The following is a 20,351-nucleotide window of genomic DNA, read 5'->3' on the forward strand; positions in this document are numbered from 1 at the left end:
TGAGGATCTGAGTCTGAGGCACGAAGGTAAATGATCAAAGAGTAGCGAGTTTAACACCTATACATCTCTCATTAGAACCAAGGAGAGTGACACTGAAAAACCTTTTGGTTGCTGATTTCAAATGAAAGACATCTCTGAGAAACATGCACCATTATAAACGGAATTGGTGGTCTCATTCCTTTGATGTTTAAGAGCAAAAATAGAAGAAACGTTCTTATACTATAGGAATGAATGTTAAATATTGGGGAAACAAGCTGAAGCTTTTTGGTATAGATTAGTAAAGGTTGCATGCTCACACAGAAAAGTAAACCAACAGTGAATCCTTGAATGAAATATTTTGCAGATTTGTTCATAAAGTCATGATTAGATTTTATTTAACTCCCAGAACATAAGGACTATGATTTAAGCTACCTTAATAAAGTTTCTGATGAAAACTACTATATCTACACACATTTTGATACATGGATTCATTGATTATTCAGATATTTCAGTTGGAGTTATTTCCTTTAATTATGTCACCCTGTTAGTAGATTTACTATTCTATCTCTGTTACTATTATCTACCACTGTAGTCACCACCACAATGATCATCATTTTCAGTCCTTACTTCAAGAAGTATAAACTAATATTGAGGATAGAAAGGAGTATGGGAAAATCATTTCTTTATCACCTACCTTGATACAGGTGAATATTAAAATGTTACAGGTCAGACAAAATTTTATGAAGAATTAGGGTTTCCACTGGTATTCTTCAACATTTTATTCTATTATTACCATTTGGTCAAAATGTTCTTGTTTAAGCTAAAGGAAAAAAATCTTCATATACCTTAAGATATCAATTTAAATTGCTATAAATTAAACAGTTCTGGATTCCTTGATCATGTTTATGTAGACCCTTTTTTTCCTACTCAACTTGGTCATTTTGGTCAATTATTTATGTAACATTCAAGTTCTTCAATTGTATTCCAGATTATGGCTATCATAAATGATCAAGTAACTTTTAATAGAGGACTAAATAAATGTTGCATGATGAAAATATTAACTCTCAGCTCTCAAATCAAGTCATTGAATATTTATCTATTAGAATGTTTAGCATAACTTGTAATAGGTGAAAAATCAAAAGACAAAACCTGTGTCCTTGAATAATAGGGAATACAAAACATGCAAACACAAAGCATGTAAATGCTATATGGCAATTTAAGTCAAGTATTTAAATGTGTTTAGGCTACAGATATTATAAAAACACATAAGCAAAAGTCCTCTGTTCTAGACTAAACAATGAGGGTATCATGGAACAGATAGATTTGGACTTGAATTGGTAAATGAGGAAGGGAAGATTCTGTGCAGGAAAATCAACATAAGCAAATGTAAAGGGTGGGAATCAGCCTCAGTGTGTATGGAAGAGTAATGTGACCAACTTGATGAGTGAATAAGCTACGTCCAGCAAAAGAGGAGGGTAAATTTGAATAAAAGAAAAAAGTTGATGGACTCCCTCAAACACCGTGCTGAGTTTGACAGTGAAATAGTATGATTGTGCACTGTTGTCACTCCTAGACTGCAAAGCCTTATTAGAACTAACACCCTGACATGCTAGAGTGGAAGAGACCAGGGCTAGAGAGAAAGGTCTGTGAGCTACATTAGTAACTCAAGTGCAAAAGATTGTTGAATGGGGTTCCGCTCTTGTATGGGGATTTGAACTACAGCCCCAAACTGAGGATGACAGGTAATGAGTTCCTCCTTTTAAACATGGTAAGTATTTCACTTCCAAAGGGAACAGCAAGATTCTGTTGAATCCCAAGGATAAAACTCTTTAACATTGACCTGCCACCCAAAACAACCAAAAATAAACAGAAATCTAGGAGAGTTTTAGAAAGTAGGAAATTTAGTGAGTATTTCTTAAGTACCTCCTGTATGCCAGCCCTGTTCTTTACTTATCAGCGAACAAGACAGCTAAAGCCCCCTTTTTTCATAAAACTTACATTTTTTCTGGGGGAAGAGGGACAGTAAAGAAACACCTAAGTGTATCATACGTCAGGTTGGTGGTCTAGGAAGGACTGGTTCTTCTATGCAGAAATTCGGCAGAAGAGGCGAATCAAACCTGGAGGGGTTTCTAGGTGGAGGGAAAAGCTGTGAGGCAACCATGTGCTTGGCATGCTGAAGGGCCAGTGAATCTAATAGGGCTGGATTGGACTGCACACAAGATAGAATGTGGGAAAATGAGGTCCTATGGGTATAAGGAGGGTGGCATGGGTGTTTGCTGATGATGTAGGATTTTCTACAACACAGAAACAACTGGATTTGTTTTTGAGTGTGTTGGAAAGCCATCGGAAGTTTTGAGGCACAGAGTGAAAGAGGAGTTATTTACATAGTGAAGAGTGGCATCAAACACACGCCCTAACCCCTGCTAACATACCTAGGGTAGGACTGAGGAAGGCATTCTAAATATGTCACTTAGAGAAACTGGAGGCAGAGAAATTGGAAGCACTTGTTTCTCATGTTTGGTACTCACTGAGTTATAGAAATGTCTAAACTCAGTCTGCTGCTGTCCTTGGAGGATAGTAAGGAGTTTGGGGAGAGCTTGACATTGATCTTGACAGTCTATACAAGCAGAGAAAAGGTGCTTGACTCTCCATGAGAGAATCCTGATGGCTAGGTATTGTCCAAAGTAGCTGCAACAAAAAGGTAGAATAAAGAGTGCCTCATGGCACGGATCAATGAGCTTCGCCGGAACCAGGAGATGCCTTGCGAGATGACTAGGCTTGAGCCAGCTTGAGGGTATACTGTTCATGATGGCAGCCTTCTAGGAAGAGGAGACTCCAGCAAGAAGAGTCCTTGGGAGTCCTTGGGATGCCCTACTCTGTTGGGACCACAAGAGATCAGCTATAGAGGGCAGCACTCGTGTCAGGGAAATTGACTATGTGGAGATCCTCTTGGGGCCTCTCAAGGGAAATACAACTCTCCAGGAAAAGTGCCACCTGATATGCAGAGGGCTTTGAGGGTTGCCCAGTGATGGCAGTGAAACAATAACATTGAGAGGAGACACACTGGATCAAGGGGGATAGGAGGGAAAGAGCAAGGAGAAGGGAACAGACAAGCTATAATCAGGCCTGAGTCTGTGAAATGGTAGAATCTTTGAACCAGACTTGGGCTTAATAATTTGCTAGAGACAGAAAAGACTTTTTAATAGTTGATCATGAATCTCAATTACCAAAGTGAGACTCATAACTAAAAATAATTCAAAAGCCATAAGATGTTTCTGAGAGGCTTTCAAGAGTCGAAGAGAGGACAGCCAAAGGATTATGTATAAGGCAGCAAGCAGTGGGCAAAATGCAAAGCCTTTTCTTCTTTGTATCTCATTGAATTAAGACCCCTGCAGAAACAGGTTACATAAACTTAAATGATGAACCAAGGTGGTGGTGGTGGTGGAAATGAAGAAGAGAGACACATATAGGAAGATTGAGCAAACTCAGGGGATTAAAAAAATTCAAAGATAGATGTCAGTGATAATATGCAGGTGGTGGTGCATCTGTGAAAATGAATGCTGGAAAAGATGATGAGTTAGAGGAGAATGTACCGCTGAGGCTTGAGGTAGCAGATACTACTACAGAAAATCAATAGGCAACTGCATAGATGAGACTAGAGTTTGGGGGAAAAACAGGGTCAGCAATTTTTGAGACATCAGAATGACTAAAAGTGTGATGTTTGAACTACCTGATGAGGAGGGAGAGTCTTTCTGCTCAGTCTCACAATTAATAACATGGATTTGGAATGGACCCAGTAAAAGAAGGAAATGGGTATTCAGAGAGCAGGGTACAATGTGGTAGTTAAAGGCCAAAGTGAATTAGGAAGAGGGGGATTTTGCTGAGAGGCACAGTCGGCCTCAGTGACTGGCTTCTACCGGAGCTACAAGAGGTAGAGAACTTAAAGGAGTTTGGGAAGAGAGGGAGGTGAGAAAATGGAGGTATTGATAGCAGAGTCTTAAGAGACTTGAGGAGAACCTGGGTGGCTCAGTTAGTTAAGCAGCTGACTCTTGATTTCAGCTCAGGTCACAATCTCAAGTTTCATGAGATCACGCCCCGAGTTGGGCTCTGGGCTGACAGTGTGGAGCCTGCTTGGGATTCTCTCTCTTCCTCTCTCTGCCCCCCGACCGCGACCCACACAAGTGTGCTCTCTCTCTCTCTCTCTCTTTTTTCTCTCTCTCTCTTTCAAAATAAATAAATTAACTTAAAAAATGAATAAACTCGATATTCTGTAAAGTCTTTTTTTAATAATTGAATTTTTTAAATGTTTAGTTATTTTTGAGATAGAGAGACAGACAGTTAGTGGGGAAGGGGCAGAGAGAGAGAGGGAGATACAGAATCTGAAGCAGGCTCCAGGCTGTCAGCATAGATTCCCATGCCAGGCTTGAACCCACAAACCATGAGATCACGACCTGAGCCGACGTCAAACACTGAACCCACTGAGTCACCCAGGCGCCCCTTCTGTAAGGTCTTTTAATGAAACAATGTGTCTGATAATGAAAACTCACTAGCCATTAAAAATGATACTTCCTGAATTATAAGACTTGATCGGATCTGTACAACAGTAGTAAATATACTTCAAACAATCTCTTTCAAGAGGTCTTCCTTTAAAGACTCTTAACAGAGGGGCACCTGCCTGGCTCAGACTGGTAGAACATGCAACTCTTGATGTTGGCATCATAAGTTTGAGCCCCATGTTGGGGATAGGGCCTACTTAAAAAAAAAAAAAAAAGACTCTGACAGAAATTCCAGTCCAAATTAAAATGTGTCTCCTGTTGTCCATATTGGTGAGGGAGGGAGTTTAGAATATGGGTGAAGAAGACTTGATGTGACATATTATATCTACAGCCCAACATCCTCTCTATTAAGAAAATAATAAAATAAATCATGATCTAATTTTTTTTCACACAAAATATAAAATTATTATTTCAGTGCTCAAGCTATCAGTCACTGAAAAATATCAGAGAGGGAAAATTAAGGATAGAAGAGATTCTCTGATAATACAAAAAAAGTCATACTATAAAAAAAAAATAGAGGCCTCAAAGTTTCACCCCAAATTTAGTGAGGAAAAAAGAGGAAAATTCTTATTCCACAACCTAAAACCTCTTTTGCCATATTCAACCCCAACCTAAGTAATTTGAAAATTTAAGGGGATTTATAAATGATGATAGTGGTGTAACCTTCATTTAAAGACACGCAGTCTGTGCTGATTTCATAAAGGTTTCTGAAAAGTTGGTATGTAAAAATATCATTTATATCATTCAGTAGCTTCAGGCAAATTTTCCAACAATTATTTGCGAATGCTACAAAGACATTATACCACAGACTCCTCGTCAATAATACAGCCCTGAATTGATTTGGAACAGAAAAAACTGCCATGATGCCAATTAAAGACAATGAAAGACATGATCTGTGTTCTCGCTCTGCCTTCCTTTGACCCTTTCCCCTGGAAATGATGCATTTTGGAATACTAGCAGTAACTAATAAAATCTCTTTCTTGTTGACGTTCTTTTTTTTTTTTTTTTGCTTATCTATTTATAGCTAAAAAGGCAACCCAATACAAGTGAAGCTGTCAGCTACTGTGTTTGTCATATTTCAGTCAAAGCCAGAGCCAGCCAGCTATCTACATCCACCGTAGTCTCTACATTCTCAAGGACCAGAATTAATGAATTAACTATTGATTAAATTCCACTCTAGCAAATCCACCAAGGCAAATAAATGAACTACCCAGGGCACATGTAGGCCATGGCCAGACATGTCCGGGCTATCGATCACTAGTTAGTATTCTTTTGGGATATAGAAGCAGCTGATGATAATATGACAAGTATGGAAAATGTGATGTAGAAACAGAGCTTGTTTCTGGAGAGGCAGCTTATAGAACTACAGGGGCTCGTGCTCTTTCCACATTTGGGTGCTATGGTGTCTTTGGGTTACATGTAATGGGAAAAACATGTATGAGTGGTTGTACTGTAGATGTCATGAGTCATAAGTTAAGGCCAAAACAAAAACGAGTTGAAGCATCCCATGCATATAATCAGACAGTCTGATATACTATCTGTATATGTTATTAAAATACATGACAGGTAAATGTTACAGACTATTGCACTTTACCAAAACTAAACAATCTAAGAAACAAATGTCTTACTAGAAACCAAATTATTTTAAATGCTATAGAAGTTAATTCAGTCTACTGACATTTTCTGGAATAATTTCACATTTGATTTTGCTCATTGCTAATATAAAAGAGATTTTTTTGAATCAAAATAAAAATATAACTAACAAGTATACATTGCCAGACATATAATAAAATACACAAACAATAACATGCACATAAGAGGCTAACTACTTTGGTGTGTTGGTATAATTTTGATTAATGATTTGGCAGCCCACAGCTGCTCATTTGAGTCCTGCCTCTGGAAAATGTTGCTCTTCTATGATGAATCATTTTTAGAAAGGGAAGATTTCCCTTGCCAATATCTGGTGGTGAATGATTTCTATCAAGACATTTTTAGATTTTTGACCAAAAAAAACAGGAAGGAAGGAAGGAAGGAAGGAAGGAAGGAAGGAAGGAAAGAAAGAAAGAAAGAAAGAAAGAAAGAAAGAAAGAAAGAAAGAAAGAAGGAAGGAAAGAAAGAAAAAAAGAAATAAAGTTGGTAAAGGGATTGGAATTAAAAGCAAACAAACAAACAAAAAACATGGTAGAGAGGGACTTTCTGTGGCCGGCCAATATGGAGTAAACCTATTATAGCCTCTCTCTGACTGATTATCACTAAAAAGTGTGCAGAAATTACAAGAAGCAACCACCTGAGGATTCTGAAAAGTTAACAATAGAGGCAGATAAGGACGAGAGGAAAAAAAAATTAAAGGATGAATTTCTCATTGTTTCCCCTCTTTGATCTCCCATCTTTAATCCAAGAGCAGCCCCGGTGTAGAATTGTGCACTGGACAAGAAAAACCTATGTGAGAAACCCCATCTTTCTGGCCAGAGTACCAAAAGGCCTTACAAGCCAGAGGGTGTGAGGGGAAATTCCTGTTCTGTTTTTTCTTTTTTTGCTCAGACTTGCTCTGAGGATTATTCTGGTCAAGGAGCTGCACTATAGCAGTTCTGGTCAAATGGGAATCCAAAATCCTAAGAAAAATCCATCTGTCTGACCAGAGGAACCAGGGAAAGGGGCTCCTGTGATCTAAAACATGTGTGTGGGAGGTGTCCCTGTTTTCCTTCCACTTTCTCTTATCTTGTTGCTCTCACCAAACAGCCTCATTTATGTAAAATGTCAGGTATCTTGGGAGGCTAAAATTTCAAGAGAAACCATATCTTCCTAGCCAAAGATCCCACAAAGGAAGCACCAGGGATCTGGAAAATGTGGGAGGAATCTCAGACAAGAGAGAGCTAGGTCATCTTCAACGCAAGTCCCTACTCAAGTCTAAACCGCACATGCACGGTTGCTTTCCATGCAAAGGCAATCTGAGCGTCACAGCAAAGACTCTGAGATATGAACCATTACATAGCCCTCCAAACAAATACCAGATTAGCCACTGAAAGGTGCATACATGGGGCAGACATGAAGCGGCATAGCAAAGCTTTTGAAAAATGAACCGACATTGGAGCCCCTGAGCACATAAAGCCAAGACAATATTTGCAGTCTGAAGGTAACCAGATGATTACCTGCTGAAGGAAATGAAAACTTCATCCTTCTTCAAATTTTTAACGGGACTCAAATGATCACAACTTACTATTCAAAATGTCCAGGAAACAATCCCAAATCACTCACAATTACACTAATCAAAAGAAAGCTGAAGTGGCTATATTAGTATCAGACAAAGTATACTTTATAACAAGAAAATTACCAGAAAAAAGGGATATTACGCAATGATGAAAGAATCAATTTACCAAGACATAGCAATCCTAAATGTATATGAATCTCATCATAAAGCATCGAAATACATGGGGCAAAACAGAGAGTTCTAAAAAAGAAATAGATATGCCCATAATTATATCTGGAAATTTCAACATTCTTCTCACAATATTTGCTTTTGAGAACAGACCTGGGGAAAACAACAAAGGTTTCATCATTTTCATTGTAGTCTTCCACTTTATTATGATTTTTAGCTTTGCCCCTCCTCCCAGCCTTCCACTGTGCCTAGTCAGCCTTAATTCCTAGATGCCTCTGTTCAGTTTGTCCAGAGAATACACTTCTGATCTCATGGTAGTAGAACATGCTAGATGGAGCAAGAGAAGTAGACACCAGGATACATACTATGGAGGTAGGTCACCGTGAATTTTTGGATGGTTAATTTTATGCATCAACTTGACTGGGCCACAAAGTGCCCAGATATTTGGCTAACCATTATTTCAGCGTATATCTGTGAGGCTGTTTCTAAGGAGATTAGCATTTGAAATGGGTGGACACCCAATCAGTTGAGGGTCTGAATACAACAAAAAGGTGGGAGAAGGGAGAATTCCCTCCCTTTCTTTGCCTGCTTACTTGAGCTAAGAATCAGTCTTTTTCTCCTCTTAGACTTGAACTGGAACTTATACCATTGGCTCCTTTGACTTTCAAATCAGAGAGACTTTGAGAGTCTACACCACTAGCTTTCCTGGGTTTTCAGATTTTGGTTCTGTTTCTCTGGAGAACCCTAATTACAGGTTCCAACCATATTTTTTTTTCAGATTTTTAGCTAATCTCATGATTCCAGCTTTGAACTTTACATCTTCCTCTTCTTCACTAACCTTAAAACTTGTAAGTGCTCAGACACCGAGGTTCTCTGCAGGGTAAATTAATTTGTTTTGTGTCATTATCTCCTTCTGCCAACCAAACTTTGGTTGTAAATGTTTTCCACTGCACTAACTCATTTTTTTCTCCCTGCCAAACATTGCTTCCAAAATTGTGTTGAAATCTCTCTTCTGTTGTCTGCTCTGTCATTTTTCTTCCTCTTGTTGTATGATGCCTTCATTAATATTTTTGCCATCAACTTATACATTTGAATGTAAATAATCTTTAACCACAACTATTACTCTGCTATTATCTGTAAGAATCTTTTTAAAATAAAAAAAAGTATCCTAGAAGTACAGACACATATAGACATTTGTTCAATGTCTAATAAAACCTACAGATTTTTAGCTACATATAAATATATAATTTAAGACATACTCCTTTATGCCATTCATCTGGGCTTAGGTCATAAGGATGAGAACAAACGAGAAATCTGACAACATCCACCCACCTAAATATAATTGTTCCTTGAGTTCTTGAAGACAGAACTCAATTATTGCATCATCCATGATGCCTTCACTGATAATCCTGGGTAGAGTTCAGTGTTTTTCTCTTTATGTTTTTCCTGCATATTATAAACTTATGTTGTGGAGTTTTTTACATTATTCTATAAACATTTGTTTAGGGCAGTGTCTCTACAGTAGACTGAAACTTTGAAAATTTAAAACCATGCCTTATACTTTTTAAATTAATTTTTCTTCTTATATTATTATAACCACAAATGTATTTGCTGGTACTTTTTTCATTTGACTATTTTCCCTTTGCATAGTAGGCAATTCTGTGGATAGGGAAAATTTGCTGACAAGATTATCAATTAATTAGCACATGTGAAATTAGATAAATATCTGTCATGTGTTAGATAAAAGATGGACTCAAGGAGACAAGGCATGATTTTTGCCCTGAACAGCTAAGCATCCAATTACTTGTTTTTTTTTTTCTAATTATTTTTATCTTTAGTTCCCTAAATCAGTACAGATATTTTTAAACTGATTTTAAAGAAACATAGAAATGTTAATATGTTGCAAAAGGATCCTTCAGAATTGAAATCTTTTATAACAAATCAATTATTTTGGTCAGTGTGTATGTGGGGTGTGTGTGTGTGTATGTGTGTGTGTGTGTATGTGTACAAGTGAAGGGTGATTCATTTAGCTGGAACATCATCCCAGTATGATGTGGGAGTACTCAGATTTCTTTCTCTAGCCTCAGACTGATGTAGAGGGATGAACTACTTTCATGTCAATTTTGTCTTGGGATACTTGACATTAAATCTTTTTATCATTATTATTGTTAACTTGAACTGAAAAGAGACTCACTTTCAATCTATGGCCACTTCTCAGCAATACATGAGCACAGAAAAATAATGAGATTGTACCAAGAATCTGATAACAGTAGTAATGGTTATCCAGAGATTATCTCCCCTGTTTATTTTACAGATTTTTCTAGGTTTAAGGCAATCTGATACATGTAAATCTAATTTTTTTCAAAGAGAGTAACTTAGAAGGTAATTAATCTAATGAAAATTGTATTCTTTGCCTTACAAAAGGATTCACTTAATGACACATTTAAATACAGAAACCCTTTCATGCATTTAAGCATTTGTTCACAGGTTACTAAATAAAGGGAAGTGAAACTGGGAAATCGGGGACATTAAAGCTTAAGTATTAGGTGATGTGACCAGTGAAAATCAATAGCTAATAATACAAAAATTTTGATTTACACAGGTTTTTATAGCAACTTTCTAAAATGAAATTGTCATGGTTGGGATGAAATCTTTGATTTTAACGTTCATTGCTTATGATCAGCTTTTTATTTATTTTTTTAAGTTTATTTATTTTTGAGAGACAGAGAATGCATAAGCTTATGCACAAGCTGGGGAGGGGCAGAGAGAAAGGGAACAGAAGATCTGAAAGGGGCTCTGCGCTGACAGCAGAGAGCCCAATGAGGGGCTTGAACTCACAAGCGGTGAGTCAGAGGCTTGTGACTGAGCCACGCAGGTGCCTCTGATCAGCTCTTTACATTAACTGGCAAAAATTTTTACCTTGAAGTGATGCCGTGAATTGTGGGTGTTGGTATATCACTTGGAGTATCCTCCACAGTGGTGATTTGGGTGCCATTGCTTTTCACACAGGCATATTTGGTGCAGACTTCAACCTACAAACAGTTTAGAAAAGAATAAATCCAACTATTTTCAAAATATACACTGCCAGTGGCTTGAATCCACCCACCTTCATTTCATAGTACTCTCCTATTAGTTCTCTATAACTTCTTAGAGTTCTATAAATATTAATTTTTGATGTTGTTTGACTGCATTGGTTCAAACTCAGAATATGATATAGAAATGAACTCAGGACAGTTGATTTGGTGATGAAAATGGTGATGTTTAGTCTCTGGTTCCAACCTTTCAGAAAGAGACAGACATATTCATCCCTTTGGGGCACAGTAAGGAATGGAAGATGTTTAGGTGACAGTATATAAGCTTAGTAGGTTATCACTGCATACTGCTCTCTAGATCTACAACCAGGTAGTGTAATGATGAGTTCTTGCAGAAGTCTTGACGTTTTAGAACAAATAGCCCAAATGTTAATGTGCAATGGAAGGAAAACGAGGTCTAGGGAAGCCTTTCAATGTGGCTGAGCTACTTTATACTCATCTGTTCCAGCTGCAGTTGTATTTTTACCTTAATCACAGCAGAAAATCATCATTTATCCCTTTAATTCTGCCACCTAATCTGACTAAAAACTGAGGAGGGTGGAGTAACTAAAGATTAGAAATCGAGTTCATCAAGCATTAGTAATGCAAAAGAAACACATTCAGCAAGTGGGAGGAGAGACAAATGAATGTACAAAAGATTGCTAGTGAAACACTCACAAAGTGACATCATTCTGTTTCCAATGAAAGGATAAGCCAAAGAGAAACTGTACTTTTTCCAATGCTCACTTATTTTCAGCAGCTAATACATAAAAAATGAAGGGGGAAGCTGGATACCGATGCATCTTAAACACTAATACTGAGCTTTTAAGTGAAGCAGTTCTCTGGATTTCCACTGGCAATTGAGAAAAGACAAATGTGTCTCTTACTGTATTTAGTAGTTACGTCATTTTATTCATGGGGCACTTTACACCTAAATGGGAGTTGAAGCACATTTTTATGATGCTGTTTGAGTTGTGTTCTTTATGTATGCCATATAGTATTTTATGTATTCCATATAGTATTTTTCCTATCTACTAATATTTAGTAGAGATGTGGACACTGTCAAGGCCCTCCACTCTGAGTATGTCCAATGAAACCCCAAATAATTTAAAGGGAAATGAACTTAAAATATACTTGCTGCAATAGAATTAATGACAATAAAACTTCATACATATTAGGCAATATTTGACTATATGGTGCATAATTATAACTAAAACTCAACTCCAGTTCATTGTGTAAGTAATGTGTGCTCAATATTAATGGGAACTGGCACAAGTAATTTTATGGAGTCTTCATGACTCCATTTTCATCAGCTTGCAAATTGGGGGTGAGAGAAATCAGGGAATATGATCAAGCTGATTAGATATGAGATATCTAATCCAGGCTTTACTGTATTCTAGTCTTATCATCTAAATACTAAGCATAGCTTTAAGTTCCAAACTACTTAGCTATATTCTGGGGCACTTGGGGTGGCTCAGTCACCTCAGTCTGACTCTTGATTTTGGCTCAGGTCATGATCCCAGGGTCATGAGATTGAGCTCCATGCCAGGCTCCACATTGAGTTTGGAGACTGCTTAAGATTCTCTCTCTCTCTCTCTCTCTCTCTCTCTCTCTCTCTCTCTCTCAAATTAAAAAAAAAAGTTATAACAAAACAAAACTAAGCTACTAGCTCTATTCAAATGATTCTCCAGAAAACTCTTATTTTGACTTTGGAGAAATGTGTCAATATTTTTCTCAACTTACTAAGGTAACAGACCAAGTTTCATCTTTGGGATATTTCTGCTGCTATAGCTATATTGCATAATGTGAATGAACCACAAATATAAAGGTTGACTGATTCACATAAAAACAAAATTGAATCAAAATTGACATTTTTAATGTATTTATATATATTATATATATATAAATTATATAGAAGGGATATATAAAATAACTCATTCAAAAAAGTAGATATTTGGATCTATATGTCTGCTTTATAATCAATACATGTTTGACAGAGGGGGTTGACACAGAGAACCTTAATCCTAAAGTAGTAGGCATATCAATTAGGTGCAACATATTGTATATATACATATACGTATATATACATATACATATAAATATTTTTATACGTATATATTTATGCATATATGCATATATATACACATACACTGGTATATACATGTATATTTATTTATTTACTTATTTATTTTCAAAATTTATTCATTTATTTTGAGAGAGAGAGCATGCACATGTATGTGAGTGGGGGAAGGGCAGAGAGAGAAGGAAAGAGAGAATCCCAAGCAGGCTCTGCACTCCCAGCACAGAGCCCATCTCAGGGCTTGAACCCAGGAACTACGAGATCATGACCCGAGCTGAAATCAGATGTTTAACCCGGCAAGCCACCCAGGTACCCCTGGATGCATATTTTAAATGGAGTCAAATCCCAAATTATCTTTGACATCATGAACAAAAATCATTGTAATCTGTTATTCAAATTTCCAGTGATGCAACAACTATTTCAAGTGGAATATCCCTGGACTGTGGAGAGCTTCACAAAAATATAGTTTATCAAGAATAAGAACATCTTAGTCACTAATAACACAACTAAAATATTAGATTCTAATTTGGTATTTTGTCTCCTTATTTTGTTAGATGTCCCAAATCTGATCAAAATGCATTCTTTTCAGGCCACTAGTGACTCAAACCAGTAGGGATGAGTGAAGCCTTTTATAGGACAACATGACTGAAACACGTACACATCAACCGTTACATAGTCAGAAAGCTGGATCAGGATGTGCATGCATGCATAGCCCCTATTGATCTCACCTTAGGTTGTATTCTGAGTCCTGATAAACCAAATAAATAAGTTGCCTTTTGAGGACTAAGCCAGCTTTCTCCATCAGCGCCCCTCAAAAGAATAATACAGCAAATACTCTGTCACCTTCCTAAGCCAACCTTGTTCACAAAGCTATATGTGTAATTATTTTGAATGTGGTTTTTATTTTCTAATTTTCTATGATGTACATGCACATAGAGACTCACTCTAAGAACCGTGAACATAAACATCAGTCCGTGTGTGTTCCATTCTAAGATGACTCAGGTGAGTTCATGGAAATCATGGAATGTAATGAAAACTAATCAGCATACCTTTCTTCTTTTATTTTTATTTTGTTTTCTTAGGAACCTAGGCCTAGCAGCAGGGGGTAGGGGGGCGGGGAGTGGTAAAGCATTGGCTCTAGCCAGATGACTGTGTATGTTTCCCCTTCCAAGGTGAGGGAAAGAAGGGGATGGGAAATGAAAGAGGTGGCACTTATAGACAAAGCCAGTGAATGTTTCTGTGGTCAAAGAAAATTTCCATGCTTAATATCTTTTGAAAATTATTTACAAAGCTCTTACAAATGTTGGAAGTAGCATAGATTAATTAAAAATTTACTACATTACAGCCCTTCTCTATAAACTTTGAGTTTCTGTTTTTATCATTAATTTCCACATTTGGCCTTGTTATCTTTTATATCCCAGCAGTGTAATGAGTTCCAATTCCTTGGGGGAAAGTTCTTTGTTGAAGATTCCTTAGTTGTCTCTCTATTTTTTCTATTTTAAAGATCAGCAGATCTCAAAGAGGTCTATGAGTTGGGCCTCAGATGGTCAATGCAATATGAAACTGCACACTAACTTTTGTCATATAGGCACATAGGTGTTTTTCTAGGGCAGGGTGCACTGACATCATTAGATTATCAAAGAGGTTCAAGGGCAAAAAAGTTTAAGGATAACTGTTCTCACATAGTCAAGGGTCGACAAACATTTGGTAGATGACAACAGATAAATTTCTTTCATCTTCAGGTCAAACCCTTTAATATATTTTGTCTGCCATATATTCATTTATGTTTTCTTGCCGCATTCAGAGTCACAGAATGCTAGAGGTCGATAGAATGTTTTAAGTCACCAAGTCCGCTGCCCTTATAAAAAAGATAACTGACACCAAACAGGTTATGTGGCTTCCCTGAAGTTATTAAATTAGTAAATAGCAGAAATAGGAATAGAAGAATGTCTCCACATTCATAGGTTGATTCTGATTTTGATATCAGTAAAAGAATCAGGATAAAGGTGAACTGCTTAGCAAGATTTACTGCAAATATGTGATTTGCCTCATTTTGCCGGCAAGAATATCATCACCATCGTTTTCCATATTACCATTACCTTCTCTCCTGAGACTCATGTGTTTGCCCACAGCAAACAGATTTAATCCTAATCAATTTCCCTCTTTTCTCTCCCCTTCCCCGGTAAATAAATAATCTGTAACCAAGACGGAAGGTATCCACTTAGAGACATAGCCTGGCAATGTTTTATTTAACACACCTATAAACTTAGCCATCAAAAAACAGTGTTCTAACCTGAATGTCATAGATTGTGAAGGGAGACAGGTCTCTCAGAATGAAAGACCCAGGCACATTCATTCCAGTCTTGTAGAGCTTATTATTTACATAGACAGAATATTCAGTGATAACGCCATTTGGGTTTGAAGGAGATGTCCAGATGACACGTACAGATGTACTGTTGATGATGACAACCTCTGGAGGAAGCATGCCCTGAGGCTCTAGAATTAAAGGAAGAAACTGAATAAACTCCAGCTGTCTCTGAAAAAGCACTTGTTAAACTAAATGCAGATTAGTATTTAGGTTTTGCAAAGGGTTCCTTGCTTATCTGCTTTTCTCTGATGAAGTTATCACAGTCTGTAGTCCTCTGTAAATTGGCTTATTATACTCTCAGTCAGAAACCATAAGAATTGGTGGTAAAATGCTTTATACCACCAGCATAGTGCTAATCTTCAATACTATGTGACCAGTGGGATATGATGATAAATTATTCACCCATCTGCACCACCAACACATATCTATTATTTGTCTCTTTTCCCATCCCTTCACGCCATACCTCCCAGGGAAAAGGAAAGAAAATTTGCTCCTTAAGCAAAAAATAAAACTCAAATACATTGAGGCTGAGGCTGGTGGAACGTAAAAAAATCATTTGATGTTACTAGCTTGTAACTCAAGCAATATGAAGCAATAATGCAATATTGTCATTATGTAAATGATTTTGAATGTTGATTACCATAGGTAATGATGAAATCTAACATTAGGAAAAAAATCTTGCTTGGCGTTAAATTACACAATTATTCAAGCATGTCAGAAATAACTATGCAAAGACCTATTTTTATCATAAGAACCCATCTTAACTAGTTGAAAAATTGTCCTTGTGATCCATTCTATTTTATAAACAAAAGGTGTCGACCTTTGGCACCACAAAGGGAAATGGGTTCCACACTTAAAGTGCTCTGCTAATGACCTGGAACACTTGCTTGGGAGGTAATGATATTATAATGTTTATAACGAGACTTTATAAAGCCAAAAAGATTAGAAAGACCATTCCAAACACATTTCAGATTCACAAGTTGCTTCCCTTGCTTCCTCCCCCTTGCTAACTGGCTTAGAAATGAGTCAGAGGCAATTTTTCTCAGTGGCTGAACCTCCACCTACCATTTCTGGTGACTCAGGGAGAGCCCTCACTGTGTTTGGCTGTCGTTTTGAAAAGCATACTGCTTCTAAGAGCAAATCTTTAGAACAAAATGTTTCTAAATGTCACCATTTATTGATGTGAACTCAGCTCCAAACTAAGCATACACTGAAAAGAACAGGAACAAACTGGGCTAATATCCCATTATTAGAGCCTTGTGCTACTGTCTCTAAGGGACCACGTATTGATCTGCCACTTGACGACAGCAAGCACTTAAGCGTTTTAGCCCCAACCCCCTTCCCTCCAACACCGGAAATTTTATAATGGAGGGATGACTGATCTCAACCTCAGCAAGAATCAATCAATTTCATTTGCATCTCCGAAGCCAAGGGTCCCTTGAAGTCTGGACTCACCCCCATCGAAAGTGGTTGCACACAATACATCACCACTGATGCTGTGGACTCCATTGAAGACAGAGATAAAAATCCGATACTCTGTGTTTGGATTTAAGTGGCCGATGACATGAGAGTTTACATCTGGGAGGATTTTTAGAGATTCATTTGAGGTAGCAGAACTCCAAAAAAGTGTATAATATTCAACATCACCTTGTAGGTCTTGAAAAGCTGTTGACAATAAATGCAGGATACTGTAAATGTGGCTGATCTGAAAGGTTCTCAGGGGAAAAGATAGAAAATAAATTTTATCTTTAGCTATTTCTAGAAGGGGACAATGGAAAGCTCATGGAAACTTCTTTTTGGTGGTGCTGGTTTTTTTTTAACGAAGTTAATTTTTTCCCCCTCATCCCGTAATTAATTGCATAGATACTTATCCTTATAGGAAAATAAAATTTTAAATTTCCTTTAAATATTTTAATTATGTTACTTACAGTTATTCAACTAATTTTTCAAAACTGCAATGTAACACTTACAAAAGGAAACTAAGAGTAAAATAAAATATTCAATACATGGAACAACTTCTGTTTCTAAGTAATATCATCCTTGAGAGAAGTCTATGCTAATACAATTAAAGGCATATCGTCACACATATCCTAGAACTTGAGGCATTTTTAAAAGTTGCTAACAAAATCTGCTAAATGATACCTAAAAGAACATTGGACTGATATCCTATTATATACACTCTTGATGTAGCAGAGTGATACAGCACGCTCTCCTTAAGGATTTGCTCAGTAGGATCCCAGGATGATATTTGAATTTTATCAAGGTTCTCATTCTTTTCTCCTACTTCATTGTGTTTCTATGATGTAGACAAATGCTGAAAAGATGCCAAAATCAATCACTTACTGTCTGACAAATATAACTCATCAATTCCTCAACCGTCATCCTTTCAAAAACCAGGCTACTGTTTTCTTTTTCCTCTTTCACCCGATTTCAACTTCTTTGGCCTAAGCTCTGTTTCTCATTACCTTTTTACAATGATGCTTTCAAAAGAAGACATAAAACAGCCATATTTTGGGGGTACCTGGGTGGCTCAGTTGGTTGAGCATGCAACTCTTGATTTTGGGTCAGGTCATGATCTTGCAGTTCATTGGATCGAGCTCCAGGTTGGGCTCTGTGCTGACAAAGCCTGCTTGAAATTCTTTCTTTCCCTCTCTACCTGTCCCTCCCCCACTCACTCTCTCTCTCTCTCTCTCTCTCTCTCAAAAGAAATAAATAAACATTAAAAAAGCCATATTTTCTTAGGTCGGAAATAGTATAAGTAGTACAATGTTCTACTTATATTAGTATTATTTTTTAGGAAATAGTATAGTATACTGCTCTCCTTACATCAGTATTATTTTCAAAGACCTTATGCAGAAACTATTATCTTGGTTCATGTTAGAATTGGAGGTAGAATGTTGGTTTACGAGCCTGAAATTGTATGTAAAAGTATGTGTCAAAACAGTTCAGTAGCACTAGTCTAAGGACTGAAAGGAAAATGTGGCATTACTCTTTATGGTTATTTAAGTACAGTGTCTCTGATACGAGATCATAATACATGGCCATGTAGCACAAGACGGCTTTAGAGAACATATGGCTTTCTTTTAAGGACCGCTTTTCATTAAGATCTTGAGGGTTTTGCATAAAGACAATGCTGAGCACATTACTGCTTTGATTTTAGCTCAAGCAATAGTTGAAAAGGTTTGGTATGTTAGCATATGTGAAAGAGTTTATAGTAAGAGATCTTTAGCAATGAATCTGGAAAACTCTGAGGATAAGATTTGTTTTTTTTCTGATGTCACAAAATGTAAGCACCTTCAATAATGAGGTCATTATTATGTATTGGCAGGAACTGGTTATTCATAACCATCAATATTTTCCCAGATGATATTAGTCAAGTATAGCAAAGCCATTGGCGCTATGAGTGCAAAAGTTCCTTCTTTCATTTTTAATTATTTTCTACTGGCTTACAGTTGCATTACTCATTGATTTATAGCAGTTGAGATATAATGGAAAATTCACTGGATTTGATGTACATGTTGTAAAATTTTAGTTTGTTAAATGAGGACTCTGGTTAGAAATCCAAGCCCTAAAGATACAATTTAATGCAGTGCTTTCAAACTTGCAAATATAAATGGGTATTACCTGGTTTATTAAATGCGCCTGATGTCTTTTCCATCAAGTTCCAATCAATGTACCTATGTATATACATCAAAAATATTGCAACTAGCACTGAAAGTTCAAGATGAGCAAAGATCGTATGTTAATATGTGGATAAAATTCTATTAAATGCCCATTCTTACCCATGTACCATATGTCAACCCATCTGAAATAGAAAAAAATCTATTGTCCCCCCAACTATAGAAAAAGATGGTGATTCAGTTCCATTGGTTATGTCTTACTCCATGATATAGAGACCTCTATAACCTGAAACAGGCAGCATCTCTGGGCAAAAAGCGCCAGATTTCTGCACTGTCTTGCCTCTCACCAACATCTACTTCAACATTTCTTTTTCCTCATTCATTTAGACAGTAGAGTACAGAGTCCAAAACACAGAAAAATTATAGGAACATATTATATTTTCATATCCTAGTCATCTGATGAGAAGTTCTTGCAGGCGTACACACATAAGAGTATGTGTTTTCATTGTTCAAACGTGTTTTTAAACTTCAGTGGGTTCTTCCCAAGTCACTGGACTGTCTAGGAAATAGAAGATACATCCTCAGTTCAATAGTCCAGCACAAAATTAAAGGCTGCTGACCTTGAGTCTACCTCTGAGAGAGGAATGCTATTAGAACAGAAATAGCTGGAATGAGGAGCCAAGTAAATCTCACCCTCCTTGTGTATTGGTAAAAGCTAAGCCTGAATACAGTTCCCTTTTTTAAAAGAAAAATATTAAGTTACAAGGCTTCTTCATGGTATAAGATAGGAAAACATTGTCTAGAACTTTCAAAAGCAGATTTGTGTGTGTATTACTTCTCTGAGAATGAAAGTTTTACAAAACATTTGCTTTGGGTTCTTAAAAATAACAAAAGGGAGATGCCTTTCTGAAAAAGAAGCCTCTAGGGAACGTGTACGTAATCATGAAAAGCCAGACATGAAGACAGAGATGTTAAGTCATCTTGCTTAAATAAGAAAGCGAGGAAACATAAAAAGCAATGGCTGAATCTGCATGGCAAGTAGAAAAGAGAGGAGTTAAAAATGCACAGTTGGAAAGAATAAAGAGGAAAACAACTGAGAAGAAATCAGTGAAAGTCAGAATTACAGATATTGAGGGCAGAGAACAAAAATACCTAATCAACTTGAAAAATACATGGAATAAATAATCATGGACATAAACTACCTCATGAAACCATACCCCCCAAAAAGGCTTATGTCCATAAATTGAATAGATTAATGCAGTTTTGATCAAAATAATGGAAATATATCCAAACACAGACAT

The 20,351-nt window shown here is 36.9% G+C and overlaps 1 protein-coding gene across 1 annotated transcript in view; it reads right to left on the minus strand.

Annotated features, from left to right (window-relative positions):
- Positions 1-20,351, minus strand: part of USH2A (usherin) — a 767,091-nt gene that overhangs the window by 197,640 nt on the left and 549,100 nt on the right. The window contains exons 46-48 of the mRNA XM_042976063.1: positions 16,886-17,095; positions 15,356-15,558; positions 10,831-10,943 (exon numbers count right to left, since the gene is read on the minus strand). Coding sequence (XP_042831997.1) covers positions 10,831-10,943; positions 15,356-15,558; positions 16,886-17,095 — 526 coding nt within the window. The remainder of the gene's footprint in view (positions 1-10,830; positions 10,944-15,355; positions 15,559-16,885; positions 17,096-20,351) is intronic.

This window comes from Panthera tigris, chromosome F3 (genome assembly GCF_018350195.1).
Source record: "Panthera tigris isolate Pti1 chromosome F3, P.tigris_Pti1_mat1.1, whole genome shotgun sequence".
NCBI lineage: Eukaryota > Metazoa > Chordata > Mammalia > Carnivora > Felidae > Panthera > Panthera tigris.